This window comes from Poecilia formosa, unplaced genomic scaffold (genome assembly GCF_000485575.1).
Source record: "Poecilia formosa unplaced genomic scaffold, Poecilia_formosa-5.1.2 Scaffold7, whole genome shotgun sequence".
NCBI classification, from domain to species: Eukaryota; Metazoa; Chordata; class Actinopteri; order Cyprinodontiformes; family Poeciliidae; genus Poecilia; species Poecilia formosa.
This window is the reverse complement of record NW_006799946.1, coordinates 4,070,322-4,086,808: the sequence shown is the minus strand read 5'-3', so window position 1 is coordinate 4,086,808 and position 16,487 is coordinate 4,070,322. Positions and strand designations below refer to the sequence as shown.

Here is a 16,487-nt window from a genome sequence, read left to right as displayed (position 1 = left end):
GAGTTGTTTTTATACCAATCTTGCTGTTTTGATCTATCGATTCTTCAGAGAGGTGCTGTTTCCAATTTTCCAAGCACATAGTGAACTTTTTAAAAGCACAACCTTAAGTTGTTATTTAAAAAAAACAAAAAACAAAAGCTGTGTATATACATATCAAAAACAGCTTTGCAATTTAATTACTTGAAATCGGACTTTAAAAAGCTCCTGCTCTTTCCTACACTCCGCCTTCAGCATGTCATTACAGTGATTATGCTGTTTACAACCGTTAGGAGTGTTGCACTGAGAAGTAGTTTGTTTGATGAGCGAAGCGGACTCGCGCTTCCACCAGGTGCTTGCTAATTGCTGCAGCGTCGAGTCTGGTGGAGCTGAGAGAGAGGAAGAGCTGCTCTGTGAGGCAGAAGCTCCAAGGAGGAGCTTTGTCGGGAAAAGGTGGCGCTTGGTGTGAGCGAGTGTTTGGCCACCCCCAAAATGGCTGACTTTGGAAGATTCAAGAATTTCTCAGACATTCATAAAATAATAAAAGCAACACCCCTGGTAGGGTTTTGATGAGGGGAATAACGCTATAACATGACATAAAGCTCAAAAAAGTTGATTTTACATAATACTCCCCCACGTCCCCCCTTTAAAAACATCTTTTTAGACAAAAATACAGAAATGATATCATGTTCCGCACAATCAACACCAGTCAGTCAGCCTGAATTGTGGATTTATGGGAAGCTGAGCTTATGGTACTGCAGTACTTATGCAAGAACCGTTCTGTACGTCTCGCTTGTGATCTGTATACACAAGAAGACGATTATGTAAGTGTGAGGTCATCCACTCTCACTCCCCTTTCCCTGCAACCCATACATGTCCCCGCTGGCTCTCAAATCAGGTCAAATGAGGACTGCTGACGCTGAGCACTGCCCCGAATAACCCCCATATATGCATAAAGCAACATGGAGAAAGCCTTGAGGTGTTTTAAACATTCCTTTTTAGCAAGCCGCCAAAGTGAACAATCCCACAGAGCCACCCCCTGGCAGATTTAGATGTAAAATTATTTTTCATTCTGCCAAGAAATGTGCTCTTGATAGGAAATAAGGTCTGTCTAAAGACTGTGAGGCAAGATAAAGGAGTGTCACTTTTGAAGAAGAAAAGTGTGTCTGTCGATTTTACATTTCATTTAAAAACAACATGCTGAAAAATGATTTATGCCCTTGTCAATAATCGATGCAAAAATCTTTACTGGCAGTAGATTAAACAACTGTCTTTTTGCATGTTTCCACTTGTATTTTAACTGGCGGTGATGACATTGACATTGGAAGACTTCCTTGCCATCACCCCAATATGGTTTTTTATCTCTATCCACATCATTTTTAACTTCGGCCCCTAATAACTTCAAATACCATTCAAATCCACAATCCAACCAAAGTTCATAAAAACAATGTGAAAACTGGTACAAAATGCAGCTGGAAAAGAAAATCTAATAACTCCTGTTTCTAAATACTCATTGATGTTTACCATCTCCAGGTCTTCTCTCCCTGTCGCCAATTCATACGTCATCATGTTCTCATTTTGTACTGCTTATCAAAGTTTTCTCTGTCCCTTGGAGGTCTGAAGAAATCACAACTGAGAAGAGAAATAAAAGTGAAAGGCAAATTCAAGTGATCAGACTTACCTAGATCTACCCTGAGAGGAAACAATCAGAAATTGACTTCAGTTAATGAGGGAGATGCGTCAACTTGAACAATCAATGATAGTATATCCTAATTTATAAACATTTTCTGACTAAAAGAAACCTAAAATTTCAACAATCTCCATACAATTAGACAGGCCGAGGCTACAATTACAGAGAAACTTTCTAAATCATAAGAATTGTATTGAATAAAAAAGGTAACCAGCTTGTGGTGTAATTATTTTCAACAGCAACTTGCTTACAACATAAAACAGAGCTGAAGATCTACATTGATGAATTGCCAGAAGCAGCCCAGAAAAGGCCTGCATTTGCCGTTTTCAGACAGAAATGCTTTGTGAAAGATGCTGTTGCCTTGGAGATGAAGCTAAGTCATTTTACACCTGTTACGCACTGAGGTTGTTAATTCCTGTTAAACATCTCAGGTTTATTTTTAAATGCCTAATTTTCCCTTTGAGAGTTTTATTACTAATAATCAAGTATCATGCTGTATTTATGCCAATATGGTAGTAAGAAAATGCATTTCTTTCAAAGCTATGTCCTTGCGAGGTAAATCCATCCAATACCACTCGGATCCATTTTAACCGTAGTCCATGATAAACCATTTTTAATGCTCTCGTGTTAGATAGAGCTGGAGTAAATTGCAAAAGTCGGGTTTCATCAACGTTTTTGCAGAAGATTGGAGAATCCTTGAGCAACAGATTAAAGTCTAACTAAAGGGAGCGGGAGTTTACAGTAATCCTAAAGTGAAAATATACTCAAAATAATGCTTGGGGCACATGGAATAAGTACAGAGCTGAAATCTGACAAATGCAAAGTGAAGAAACAATAATTTGTCCTGAACTTATGCCTCGTGTTCTCCTTAAAATCTCAAATAGTTTAAAGTTATCATCATGTACTATCCTCCTGATTATGAAACATTCTTGCCATGTTGAATTAATTAATAAGTAAACTGGTTCCAAGAGGAAGATCACAAGAGGTGCATTGCGTCAAGTTTGCACAGAGCACCCTGTGTTTCGGTTAAGATGTATGTTTCAGATCCAAAGGACTGGCTGAGTGATATTGTATGCCTGCTTATCTCTGAAAGAAAGGAGAAAGCGTGTCTGCTTTCTGCTTCACGGTATCCCGCAGTATTATGACCCTGACAACCCATATAAAGCGATACAAGAACTCTTGATTTACTGAACTACATTTCAGTAAATTCCTCCTAGGAATTGAAGGGAGATAAACGTGTTAGCGAGTGCAAAACTATGAATCATGACTGCCTTCATTGACACTTTGTGTGCTGGCCAAGGTAAAGAAACAGAGGGGGAAAAAGTTAGTGAGGTAAGTGTTTGTGATTTCAAGGATTGATCCATTTTTAAAGATTAAACAGCAATAAAAAAGCCTTTTACAGTTTTTTAAGTAAATCCTGGTGTTTTAAAAGCCTTTGTTCCTCATCAATCATTCTCATAGTTTGAAATAAACTAGTTCTTTGAAATAATTGCTTTATATAAATGGGGAACCTGGATCGTACTTGAGTATGACCGTTGGAAGCTTCCTGTGTGGGTATAAAGCATCACACACAATATTGGAGATTTGCCTTCACACAAACATCTTTCAGGGACACGTTTATTGAGCTTGAACGTTGGATGTTGGCCAGTTAAGTCATGGATAAAATCTGGTGCTCTGGATTTTAAACAGAACGCCTTTTATCCAAATATATCCATGTCTTTGGAAGCACACAAACACTCCTCGTCATAACGTTAAAATATGTTTTGAGGTTTCCAAGATTTTCTTTTCTCCACCAGTTCAAACGAAGAACGTTATTTCTCTACTTCCATCAGCTTTTGCTGTATCCTTCTCAAAATTTGCTGTCAAAGTTCTGTCCCATGGGGTATATAACGAATGGATGGAGGAGGTTATTTCCCAAGCCCCTTTAAAAAAATTTAACAAAGATGTATAACACTGTTTGGAAACACTGAGCTATTTTTTCTTCTTTTTTTTTTTTTTGGAATAGGCTTTACAAAAGGCCTATATTCCAAAAGCTCCTCTTTTGGCAGCCTTTCTGATTGTTCACTGTTCAACAATCAATATTGCAGAAGCTAGGTGTGATAGCATTAGCATTGGATAAAATGGGGCACAAACTATGCCAGAGCCCACTTTGTATCTACTAGCCAACAGTGCTGTGTGATTATTTCCATTAACAGCTCAGACTCGTGAACTTCAACGATCTGTGCTTTTATCACTCAAGGTCATGAGAAAGAAAGCAAGCTTTCCAGAAAAAGTCTAAACGATACATTTGACTTTAGCTTGCTGGTGCTTATACTCATCAAGTCAGAAAAGATCTCCTCTCTACCCTTCCCTTAACAAACAGATAAAATTAATAAAATAAAAAATCACATTTACTATTGACAAGAAAAAAAGAATCAAGGTCCAATTGATTCTTGAGTTTTTTTTCCTTCCATTGTTGGGTTAATAACAAAATAAGGAGCAGTTTTTGCAACTTTGTGTGCTTCAGCTAGACAAATGAGTATGAGCTGGATCATTATAAATATTACCTATACCTGCTTTAGATGCTGTGACTTACTTCCAAAGAGCAGTCAGACATGACAAATTCAGATATTTTAATTATCTTCTGAAATAATTTTTTAGAGTTTGTTTCGTTTTTCCACACCTATGTAGCTGTCCAGCTAAACTGACAGCAATAATCAGAAAAGCAGCCTTGAGACCTATTGTGCCTCTGGAGGAGCTGCAAAGATCCACACCTCAGGTGGAATAATTTGTTTACAAGACAGATTTTTTTTAAGGTGTTTTTTTATTTTACCACGCTACAAGGTCACCCCACAGTCCAGCTTTAACTGGGTCACAGGTGAAAACCCCATTTAAAAAGGGCATGGCTACACTTACGGACTTAAAGCTCTTCGTGAAGGATACAGTGCCATTTATGTTATTTTACGTCTTTGCCGCCATCATGTGGTCATCAGTGGGTAGCGCAGCAAATGTGTTTCCGGTTAAAACGGAAAAGGAAATTGCTTTTACATCCAATATGTCTGCCGTCGTCAACGTTTGTTGAACAAAAACAAGACTCGTGGAAAATGGCAGACGGCGGAGTTGACGAGTTATCGCAGCTGGAATATTTGTCCTTGGTGTCAAAGGTCTGCACGGAGCTCGACAACCATCTGGGAATTAATGACAAAGATTTAGGTGTGTGTTTTTTAACTTTCTTCCCAGTTCGTAACCTAGACTAGCTAGCTTCTCTGTTAGCTTCACTGTCCCTATTTCAACAGAGAAGCTAGCTCAGTGTTTCCACCGCCAGTGTGAAAAAATAGCTCAGTGTTTCCACCGTTCTTTTCCCCGACCCCCTTGACACTGGTTTATGTGAACACTAAGTTCAGTCTAACGTTATTGTCTTTTGCTTCACTGTCATAGCCGAGTTTGTCATCAGTCTTGCTGAAAAACAGCCGAGCTTCGATGGATTCAAAGCACTTTTACTCGAAAATGGAGCCGAATTCACTGTAAGTCAGCAGATCGTGGAATTATTAGCCAAAGTAAGATATTGTTGCCTAAACGGTTCATTAATTTCACTAACCCTCCTTTCTTGCGTTTAACTTGCAGGATTCTCTCATCAGCAACTTGCTCAGACTCATCCAGACGATGCGACCTCCTTCTAAGGCATCGACAAGTAAAGGTAAGTCTGAACTTAACAGGTCCATCATACTTGATATATCGTGGGCATTTCTAGTAAACCCATCACTTGTTTGAATTAAAAAGCCTCCCAATTAAAGATTTTTTATTTATTGACCTTACAGCATCTGATGTTTTAATCAAGCCAAAAAGCGAGAAAGACAGGTTGAAGGAGTTGTTTCCTGCTCTGTGTAAACCCAACGATCCATCACCAAAGGTACTCAAAGCTCACATTTGTGTCTCTTTCTGTCCCTATTTCTTTACAAAATTTTCATAGAAACAGAATTATCTCTTAATGAATGTGCTGCTTTTAATTAATTTTTTTTTACAGTTCAACTAGTCTGAGCCATAATTTTACGTTATTCAGCAATCCAATTTCAAAAATGAAGGATTGATATATTTCTAGCGTTCTTTTGTTTAATTATTTACGAGAATGACTTGCAGCTAATGGAAAAACTTTTTTTTTTAATTTCTCAAAAAGTTTCAATGCTACATAAGTCAATTGAAATAAAAATATCTACACATTCAAGCAGAAAACATCTGACCTGACTAGCAATAAATTATTGGTAAAAAAGCTGACTGTTCACTAAGTTCTTTATCAAAGCACATTGCTTTCAAGTTGAATGGATGGAAGGAGCTGAAAGTTATTAGCTGCAAAATATAATAATTATCAAAATAATTATATACATTCTTGACAAATATCCCACTGTGTGTAATGATTCTATTGTGTTTTTGAACTAAAAAATTGAAGTAAAAAGAAAATTATATTGTAGTTTTTGTTATATGCATGTATGCTATTTGGAAAACAGAGGAATTTGTTTTTATTTTAACCAATGTATTCATCAAAGATAAATTATATTTTCCAAAGATGTTGTCAGAAAAACAAATATTATCCTAAGTCTGAAAATCTAAATTTGTTTTCGTTTAAACTTTGTAGCGGATTCTGGATGAAGACGATGTGAAAGTCGCTGCTGATGCGATGAAGGAACTAGAGATGTTTATGCCCAGCGTCAGCGGGGCAGACTCCAAAGTCAGCAAGAGCAAGTAAGACGCATTTAGTTGTAACTACATGAAACAAGAACGAAACTTTTTCAAAGTTCTGGTTTTGCTAAAATGGAAGGACAAAGTTGATACGGTTGCTTTGATCTGGACTTCCCCTTTTCCTCCCACAGGTCAGAAAAAAGCAGGCATCGCAGCCGAAGTAGAGAACGAGAGAGGCACAGAGACAGGGATCGGGACAGAGACAGAGACAGGGACCGGGGAGGAGACAGGAAGAGGCGGCACCATTCCCGATCGCGTTCCAGATCCAGGTCACGCTCCCGGGACCGGCACAGGGACAGGGACAGAGATCGGGACAGAGATCGTGGTAAAAGAAAGGACAAGTCTTCCCGCTGGTCTGATCGTTCACCCAGCCCCAGGAAAGACCCGGATAAAGACTCTGATCGCTGGAAAGACAAACACGTAGACCGGCCTCCTCCCGAGGAGCCTTCTGTCGGCGACATTTACAATGGCAAAGTGACCAGCATCATGCAGTTTGGGTGCTTTGTTCAGCTGGAGGGACTGAGGTCAGCGCGAAAGAAGCCGGCACCAAAAATTACTTACTGAAAACGACCGATAAGTAAAAGCTTCGATCTGCTTAATTTCACTCCGTCTGAACTCATTCTTCGTTTGTTTTCTTGGAGTTTAGAAAACGATGGGAGGGTTTGGTCCACATTTCTGAGCTGCGCAGAGAGGGTCGCGTTGCGAACGTGGCGGACGTCGTCAGCAAGGGCCAACGAGTGAAAGTAAAGGTGCTGTCGTTCACCGGCTCCAAGACGAGCCTCAGTATGAAGGTAAGAACAAAGGGTGTCACTGTGTAAGAAAATGCGTGCATAATTATGAAAAAAAAAAATTCTGGTGTTGAGCTTTAAAAAAATAATTCCTGTAATTAGATATTAAGATCGTGAATTAAAGATGTTGAGACATTACTGACATCTTATTTAGAGTGAGTGATAAACTTTGTTACCAGCTTGTCTCGTTATTATTTATCCTGCCAGGATGTGGACCAGGACACAGGAGAAGATCTAAACCCCAACAGGAGAAGGAATATGGGCCCAGAAGGAGGCGAGGACGTCTCCATGAGGAACCCCGACAGACCTAGCAACCTGAACCTGGGTCACGCCCCCGAGCTGGAGCAGGACGACACGCTGGAGCGCAAGAGGCTCACCAAGATCTCTGACCCGGAGAAGTGGGAGATCAAACAGGTCAGGATTTTGTAGATTAAAAAAAAAAAAAGTGAAAAAGCCTGCTGGGGTTAACGGATGACCAGGTGAGTGTTTTATGAAGCGGCATCAATACTGGAGGAAAACCCAGATGCTTTCCGCAATTTAATTTGGTAAATAATCTGCAGCTGATGCTAGAAATTGTATTTTCTATTTTATGTCCTAACTATTCCTGAACTGTTTTTTTTTTTTTATAATAGATTTATACGTCTAACTGTAAAATGACATAAAGCTTGAATTGAACCTGTTTGATGTGGAGAGCATTTTGTCACGTCATTCCTGTGGCTTTCCTGTACTTAGATGATCGCTGCAAACGTGTTGTCCAAAGAAGAGTTCCCAGATTTCGACGACGAGACGGGAATCCTCCCTAAGGTGGACGATGAAGAGGGTAACAGAATTTTTTTTATTCCTTCATTCTCATACAATAAATATACTATCAGATTTTTTTTTATTTTTTTAATCTAAGCTAATTATTATTATTTTTCTCATCTAACTAAAAAAAGTTTTCATTTCCTTCCTACTTTAGAGAGAGAAAAAAATTCTGGTTCCCATAATCACAGTTAGCACGAGAAGAGAACTGAATGCATTTCTAGGCACATCATTTGTTGTTATTACTTCCAGGTTATCCCCTAAATTACTAGCACATCATCTAATGCTTCTGAATTAATTTGCTAGAATTGTAGCATATTCGAACTCAACAAAACAATGTTTTCAAGTACTTTATGTGACTTTCCTGACACCGTCGACAGATGAGGACCTGGAGATCGAGCTTGTTGAAGAGGAACCACCGTTTTTGAGGGGACACACCAAACAGAGCATGGACATGAGCCCCGTCAAGATCGTCAAGGTACTTATCGTTCAGCATGGGTCGTCTTTTTATTCGCTCAACAAATGAAGAGCTCATTTACTGCCCATTTCGTGCAGTTTGTGACGTGGCGTTTCCTCAGCACACTTATGTTTGGATTTATCGGGTATTCTTCTCTGCTCCCAGAATCCAGACGGCTCACTGTCGCAGGCGGCCATGATGCAAAGCGCTCTGGCTAAGGAGAGGCGGGAGCTAAAGCAGGCGGCTCGAGAGGCAGAGATGGACTCCATCCCCATGGGGCTGAACAAACACTGGGTCGACCCGCTGCCAGACGGTTAGGAATCCCTCAGATATCCACGTTAAGCCACTTCTAGGATGCACAGATTGTTACTGAAGTCCCCTTTAAATTAGAACTTAAAGGACAAGATTACTATAAGGTTTTTGGAAGTAGATATTCTTTGGGTTTGTTAGTTTTCGGAGAGATTTCTTTCTTGTTGTGCAGGAAATGCCTGTCTAACTTCCTGCAGCCCCTATTTGGTTCCCGTACATTGCAGTTTGTTTCTGTTTATCGTCCCTTTTGTGACCCTTTTGAGCCAGCTGGGATCCGTCTGGTGTGTCTTGGTTTTAGTTGCCGTGTTTAAAGTTGTCTGTAACAAACGCATAAATCTTCTCCCGCAGTGGACGGCAGGCAGATTGCTGCTAACATGAGGGGAATCGGAATGATGCCCAATGACATTCCAGAATGGAAGAAACATGCTTTTGGAGGGAACAAGGCCTCGTACGGAAAGAAGACCCAGTTGTCCATCTTGGAGCAGAGGGAGAGTCTGCCCATCTATAAACTAAAGGAGCAGCTCATTCAGGTGCTTATAGAGACAAAATAACCAGAATGTTGGTTTCTGATCTCAGTGTCTTTCTCTACAGCTCTGGTTTAACTGTAACAGTTTTAAGATGATTGCTACTGTTGCAAATGTTTTCACAAAAAGCTTCATATCCATCTTCTGTTTTTCTTTTTTCTTTTTTTTTCATCTCAAAGGAAAGTGACATTAAGCAGCAGAGTGGTCTTTGTTCTGTCCAGTAACGCCAGGCTTCCCTAACAGGCTCCATCATTATATTTAAACTTTAAGTAATGGGCCATATCTAATAAAATAGATCTATTCATTCTGATATTACTGTCATCCAGAGTCAAAATCAGTCGAGATATGACCTCCAGTCGCACAGGACCGTGTTGTCTGGACTGGTGGGCGGATTGGCGGCCCGGGCTCAACAGCCGGTCCGAGAATGAATTGAGTTTTGGATCCGATCCCGATATCGGATCCAATCTGCTCCGTGTTTTTTCTTCCCGTGAGCGGTCGTTAATAATCTCTCAGAGCAGAGAGGATTTCAGTAAACTTTGGTTCAGACGTTTCCAGAACCAAAAAGTTCCACCACAGCAAAAAAAAAAATTGGAAACTGAAATTCCTTCTAATCTACTTTCATCCTTGCATGAATGAATCTTAGACTATTGTAGAAAATAAGAGTTCAGAAATTCTTTTGTTATTAGACACTTTGCTATTTATGTGTCCAATAACAAAAGAATATTTAAGATTTTGTAACATACGGACACAATGAGTTTTACAAATACTTTGTAGAGAATAATTTCCTTTTTAAATGGCTACTTACGTCCCTGTTCTTACTCTGAATTTTTTTTTTCCAGCACCTAATTGACACTGAATAGTATTTACTTCTTCACCTTCTTGATTCAGCAACAACATCTAGTGCTGTTGTCTGTTTGACCTAGTAGTACTTAAATGGGTTAGCCGGACTAATCAAGCTCTTAACTGGATGATTTGGGTCCATTTCCACTTGCTGGGTTTGTTTCGGTTCTTTGGTTGAACATAAAACCAGCTGGGATTCCCGTGACATCTCCTCCGTGTCGCTCCGGCGCAGGCTGTTCACGACAACCAGATCCTGATCGTCATCGGAGAGACGGGCTCCGGGAAGACCACCCAGATCACTCAGTACCTGGCGGAGGCGGGTTACACCACCCGGGGCAAAATCGGCTGTACGCAGCCGCGACGTGTCGCCGCCATGTCGGTGGCCAAGCGAGTCTCTGAGGAGTACGGTTGCTGTCTGGGACAGGAGGTAACTTGCTGCTCCTACAGTACATGTTTCTCATTATGCTGTAGGCATCTCTGGCTTAATATCCAGAGGTTCTATTTGCTTTCTGCAGGTGGGTTACACCATCCGATTCGAGGACTGCACCAGCCCTGAGACGGTGATCAAGTACATGACAGACGGTATGCTGCTGAGGGAGTGTTTGATCGACTCCGAGTTGGGCCAGTACGCCATAATCATGCTGGACGAAGCTCACGAGAGAACCATCCACACTGATGTGCTGTTCGGTCTCCTCAAGAAGGTAAACTGCCCGGAGAGAACGGTTCTTTAAGGTTTCTTTCTAGGTGGAAGCCTTTGATTCTGATTATTTTGTTTCACTTTAGACGGTGCAGAAGCGCACAGACATGAAGCTGATCGTAACCTCGGCCACGCTGGACGCCGTGAAGTTCTCCCAGTATTTCTACGAGGCCCCCATCTTCACCATCCCGGGCAGAACGTATCCAGTGGAGGTTCTTTACACCAAAGAACCTGAGACGGACTACCTGGACGCCAGCCTCATCACCGTCATGCAGATCCATCTGACCGAGCCTCCAGGTACGAGAGAGAGCGAGGGGAAGAACTCGCTGGCGCCGTTTTCATATCACACTGTAAACGTTGTTGTTGTGCATCCTCTTTCTGCGCAGGCGACATCCTGGTCTTTTTAACCGGTCAGGAAGAGATCGACACCGCCTGTGAGATTCTCTACGAGAGGATGAAGTCTCTTGGACCCGATGTCCCTGAACTCATCATTCTCCCTGTGTATTCTGCTCTGCCCAGCGAGATGCAGACCAGAATCTTTGACCCGGCTCCCCCAGGAAGCAGAAAGGTACCTTTAAAAAAAACAACAAAAAAAACCCACGGATGGTTATTTAAATATATACATAAGAGCTTATGATAGCATTTGCAGATGTTTATTTTCACTTTTGCAAAAATAATCCTGAAATGTACTCTTTCTGTCTTTCTCGACATGAATGTTTCATTTTGAGGTTGTCTGATCATTTCTATTCTTTCTTAATTAGGACAAAGATGCGCTATTTATTTGTTCTAATGAAATTGTGTTTTTTAAAGTAAAAATATCGAATGAACAAAGTTTAAATAGTTTTACAAACTCATGTTGAGCTAAAACTTTTTGTTTTGTCACATTAGACACAAACTTCAATATATTTTACTTGGATTTTTTGTGACAAAAAAAAACAACAACTTAACATCTGACTACTGAACTTGTTGCACATTTTTCTTCTCTAATGAGCTGACTTGAACTTGAGACATTTAAATCGGAGTGATTCATAGTTTAGAGTTAAGTGGTTTAACAAAGAGAAGAAAAAAAAAAAAAGTGAACTGACTGTTTTCCGTCTGATCCTAAAATGGAAATGCATGAAATGGGAACCAAGGAAAAATCGAGTAAATTAACGGCCAACTTAAGACGTTAAGTCGTTGCACGGCATTTGCATACTGTTTCTTTATAGAATCCGTTCCGAATAAATCCCCCACTTCTTCAGGTTGTCATTGCCACCAACATCGCGGAGACCTCTCTGACCATCGACGGGATCTACTACGTGGTGGACCCGGGCTTCGTCAAGCAGAAGGTCTACAACTCCAAGACCGGCATCGATCAGCTGGTGGTGACTCCCATCTCCCAGGTGAGAGCCGGCTTTGGATTTTTCTGGACGAGCGCGCACGTGAGGTTTTCTGATTGCCGTCGTTCAGGACGCTGAAGCCAAACCTCGTTCGATCCGTCTCCCTCTCAGGCCCAGGCCAAGCAGAGGGCGGGGCGCGCCGGCAGGACGGGTCCTGGGAAATGTTACAGGCTGTACACGGAGAGAGCCTATAGAGACGAGATGTTGACCACCAACGTTCCTGAGATCCAGAGGACTAACTTGGCCAGCACTGTGCTGTCGCTAAAGGTTAAACAAAGTCTTTATTTTACACCGATCACATCTTAATAAACACCCATTTATTATTAGCTGAGTTTTGATCTTTCGGCCGCATTTCTTTTTCCTCCGTCAGGCTATGGGCATCAACGACCTCCTCTCCTTTGACTTCATGGATGCTCCTCCCATGGAGACTCTGATCACAGCCATGGAGCAGCTTTACACTCTAGGAGCTCTGGATGACGAGGGCTTGCTCACACGCCTGGGTAGAAGGGTGAGGACGCCAACACACTCCTGTCCCTCCGAACATTTAAAGTGCTGTTTGTTTAAATGAAACATTGGCGCCACATTGCCATCTTCCAGATGGCGGAGTTTCCTCTGGAGCCCATGCTGTGCAAGATGCTGATCATGTCCGTCCACCTGGGCTGCAGTGAAGAGATGCTGACCATTGTTTCGATGTTGTCTGTTCAGAACGTCTTCTACAGGCCCAAGGTACAGTACCCTCACACTTAAAACATTTGGGATGTGAGTTCAGCCCTTTTTTTTTTCTCCCCATATTGAGATTCTGAAAAAAAAAAAAAAAAATGCTCAGGAGGAAATAATTAATACTTTGCAAACCCGTAAGTGAATCCTTTTGTTGACCCTTCTCTTACACCCATTACATCGTCTAGTTTTCCATGTGAAATATTTGAACCCAGTTAACCCAATAAAGATTTTCCTGACTGCAGGACAAGCAGGCCCTGGCTGACCAGAAGAAGGCTAAGTTCCACCAGCCTGAGGGCGACCACCTCACTCTGCTGGCCGTTTACAACTCCTGGAAGAACAACAAGTTCTCCAACCCCTGGTGCTACGAGAACTTCATCCAGGCTCGCTCCCTGCGCCGAGCCCAGGATATTCGCAAACAGATGCTGGGGATTATGGACAGGTTCGGTTTGCCTTCGCTGTCAAGTGGTAGAATGCGGAGTCGTACGATTGGGAGTTTTATCGAACGTCTTTCTCCTCCTCCAGACATAAACTGGACGTGGTGTCTTGCGGCAAAGCCACGGTGCGGGTCCAGAAGGCCATCTGCAGCGGTTTCTTCAGGAACGCTGCCAAGAAGGATCCCCAGGAGGGCTACAGGACCCTCATAGACCAGCAAGTTGTTTACATCCACCCCTCAAGTGCCCTGTTCAACAGACAGCCTGAATGGTACGACCGCATCTTAGATCTCTGTAGAAACAAAGTGTCCATTTATGCTAATGTCAATTAGCATAATTTAGATCTTTTTGTTATCAGCATCTCTGCAGGTCTTTCTAAGTTTATTTTTTTTCATCTACATTATGAACACTCAGGGTAAAAAACGCAACACATGGACGGGAACCAGGACCGACTCTAGCCACTTTGGCACCCTAGGAAAGATTTTATTTGCCGCCCCCCCCCAAAATTATTTCACCAATTTACATATGTATATTAATTTTTAGTTTAGGAAAAAAAAAATCAATCAAACATAAGTTAAAAATACATTGAAAATACTGTGATTAGTTAGATGTATGAAGGAACCTTCCTCACCTGTGAAGGAGCGGGAGCTAAGTAAAGTATCATTATTATTAACGCAGTACTGCATATTCTTTTTTATCCAGCTAACTTGAGTAGAATCTTTAATATTAGGAAATTACATTATTGCCTGTAATTTTTAAAAAGTATAGTTAGTGTTTTTTATTTCCTTTCCTCATTTATGGAGTCTCCAGTGCCTGGTGTTTACCTGTACTGCCTCTGCCAAGGGTTGGCCCTGGTTGGAAGACACTGCCACTTAGGTTTATTGGCAAAATATAGAAACTTACAGTTGTAATAAAACATCAACAAGTTACATGACTCAACACGAGTAGATGGCAGTGGTTAATAACTTCCTCTTTCTGCCACTAGGTGGCATCACCATAGTTCCTATGACTCTAAACTTGATTCTGTACTTCCAGTAAGTTATTAAGGAACATTGAGGGCCTTTTTCTTTCCTTGTTTGGCAGTCCTCTATGTGTCTATAAATGTCTTGGACAATCCTCTCGACTTTTAGTCGTTTCTGAAATGTCTCCATGTGTTTTAGAGTCCTCTCAAGCATACTTGATGCAACAATGAAGACCTTTATTGGTTGCATCAGGTGTGTGTGAGACCAAAGAAAATGAGCAAAAGGTTGCCGTGGTGAAGGATTCTTCTCAGGGGAGGGAGGGAAATCACGCTGAGTCAGCAGCACTCGCTGAAAGTAGGATTATGAGCTGAACTAAGAAAAACTTCTGTTATATTTATTCAGCTGTCTTAAGCAGATCTTGTGTAGTTTTGCCTTGCAAAATCGCTAATAAATCTAATTTGCCGTGGGTTCTGAATAACTCTAGGTGCATTTGTATATGCCCGATGGAAAGGGGCTACATTTATAAGAAAATGTTTTGTTTTGTTAACATGTTTAAACATCCAGAGAACAGCGATGAAAGGTCCCTTTAAAACAGAAAACAAATTGCATTTAAAGGTGTCGGTGTCTAACACCCTGCCTGTTTTTTCCCTCGCAGGGTCGTGTACCATGAGCTGGTGCTGACCACCAAGGAGTACATGAGGGAGGTGACCACCATCGATCCGCGCTGGCTCGTAGAATTCGCGCCCGCCTTCTTCAAAGTCTCTGATCCCACTCGCCTCAGCAAGCAGAAGAAGCAGCAGCGCCTCGAGCCGCTGTACAATCGATACGAGGAGCCGAACGCCTGGAGAATCTCGCGCGCCTTCAGACGCCGCTGAGCCGTGTGACGTCGCAAATCCGAAGCATGGATTTTGTTTCAGGACTGTGGAGGTGTGCCAGGATTGGACAAGCACTGATGGGTTTAGGGTTCCCTGTCACAAGTCAGCTTTCAGTTGTGGTTTGTATTTTCTTTTATTTTCTTTTATTATTTTTTTTTTTTACGTGTAAAAACTGTAAATTTTCTTTCTTTGACTCGAAAACTTTCAATGATTTAAATTTAGTCAAAAATGTTCATGTCATGTCAGAAAACATTGTTTTTTTTTTTTATTTGTTAAAGAAACAAAGCAGCAATTAGAAAACTTTTTTGTTTTGCAAGTAGTTCAAAAGTCTTTACTACGGATATATTCCAAAACTATGACCTATTTATTTTTACTCTGTAAACTGTTGAGTCCAAACAATCTCCTGATGCAAATCGAGTTTGGCATTTTATCTTCAATGTGATTAGCTCTTATTTTTCAAAACAAGAAGACGGTCAAATGTTGTGACATGTTGTATGATAATTGCGGGAAATATCTTCATCAGTGTATGGATGACTGTAAAACCAATGACTTCCTCCCCACCCCCATTGTACGGAGAAAATTTAAAAAGTCTATCTGATTTTGTCATAACGTAATAAAAGTGGAATTTCAGTAAGAAATAAGTGCATCAAAATATGAACATTTGGTTTTTCTAGTTTGTCAGAATATCTCAAATGATTACCAGACTTGATTCTCTGCAACATATTTTATCTTTTTAATTGGTACTTTTGAAACTAATTAGGTCAGTAGAGACATGTTCTACATTTTTATTAAAATGAACAAAAACCATTTAAACTCCTTGCGTTGCTTATTCCTTGTCTAATTCCTTCTATGTAATTACAAACGTATTAATGTCTCAGACCATTACGAAGTAGTGCGCAACTATGAAGTGGAAGAAAAAAATTCGAGAACGGTTTTATATGGATTTAGGTCTACACTTTGACTAGGCCATAATATCCTTTGGTCTTAACCGTCATCATCTTATTGGATGGTAAAGCCAGTCTTAATCTTCCTGCAGCCTTTTATAATTTTTTTTTTTTTTTTACCAATCTTTCATTTTTGACTTCATCTATTATCCAATCAACACTTGATTAGCTTCCCTGTCCTTGGTGGAAATAAAAGCATCACCACATTATGATGACACCACCACCATGTTTAACTGTGGAGATTGTATTCAAGGTGGAACACGAAGGTAAGTACATGCCAACATACATTTTTACTTTTCTCTTTACTGACTAGATGACTTCTGAAGTGTCAGTTTCGTTTATCAGGAGGTTGGATACAATTTCCACTTCGCAATCATGTTA

General features: G+C 40.8%; 1 protein-coding gene across 1 annotated transcript; it reads left to right on the top strand.

Moving 5' to 3' along the window:
* Nucleotides 1–4,679: 4,679 nt before the first annotated feature.
* On the top strand, nt 4,680–15,974 carry dhx8 (DEAH (Asp-Glu-Ala-His) box polypeptide 8). The gene is made up of 23 exons (XM_007572216.2): nt 4,680–4,858; nt 5,084–5,169; nt 5,270–5,342; nt 5,464–5,555; nt 6,276–6,382; nt 6,511–6,903; nt 7,026–7,170; nt 7,375–7,581; nt 7,900–7,987; nt 8,349–8,446; nt 8,591–8,738; nt 9,083–9,264; nt 10,331–10,525; nt 10,614–10,799; nt 10,882–11,092; nt 11,182–11,363; nt 12,037–12,177; nt 12,286–12,441; nt 12,545–12,682; nt 12,772–12,900; nt 13,137–13,333; nt 13,417–13,596; nt 14,943–15,974. The coding sequence occupies exons 1-23, from the start codon at nt 4,750–4,752 to the stop codon at nt 15,160–15,162; spliced, it is 3,663 nt and encodes a 1,220-aa protein (XP_007572278.1). The 5' UTR covers nt 4,680–4,749; the 3' UTR covers nt 15,163–15,974.
* Nucleotides 15,975–16,487: the final 513 nt, after the last annotated feature.

What these genes read in the sequence shown, in the direction of transcription:
- dhx8 (XM_007572216.2), top strand. Translation starts at nt 4,750, where the DNA reads ATGGCAGACGGCGGAGTTGACGAGTTATCGCAGCTGGAATATTTGTCC. An exon ending in GTTCAGCTGGAGGGACTGAG is followed by an intron (nt 6,904 to 7,025) that starts GTCAGCGCGAAA and finishes CTTGGAGTTTAG; the next exon opens with AAAACGATGGGAGGGTTTGG. An exon ending in GGTCGACCCGCTGCCAGACG is followed by an intron (nt 8,739 to 9,082) that starts GTTAGGAATCCC and finishes CTTCTCCCGCAG; the next exon opens with TGGACGGCAGGCAGATTGCT.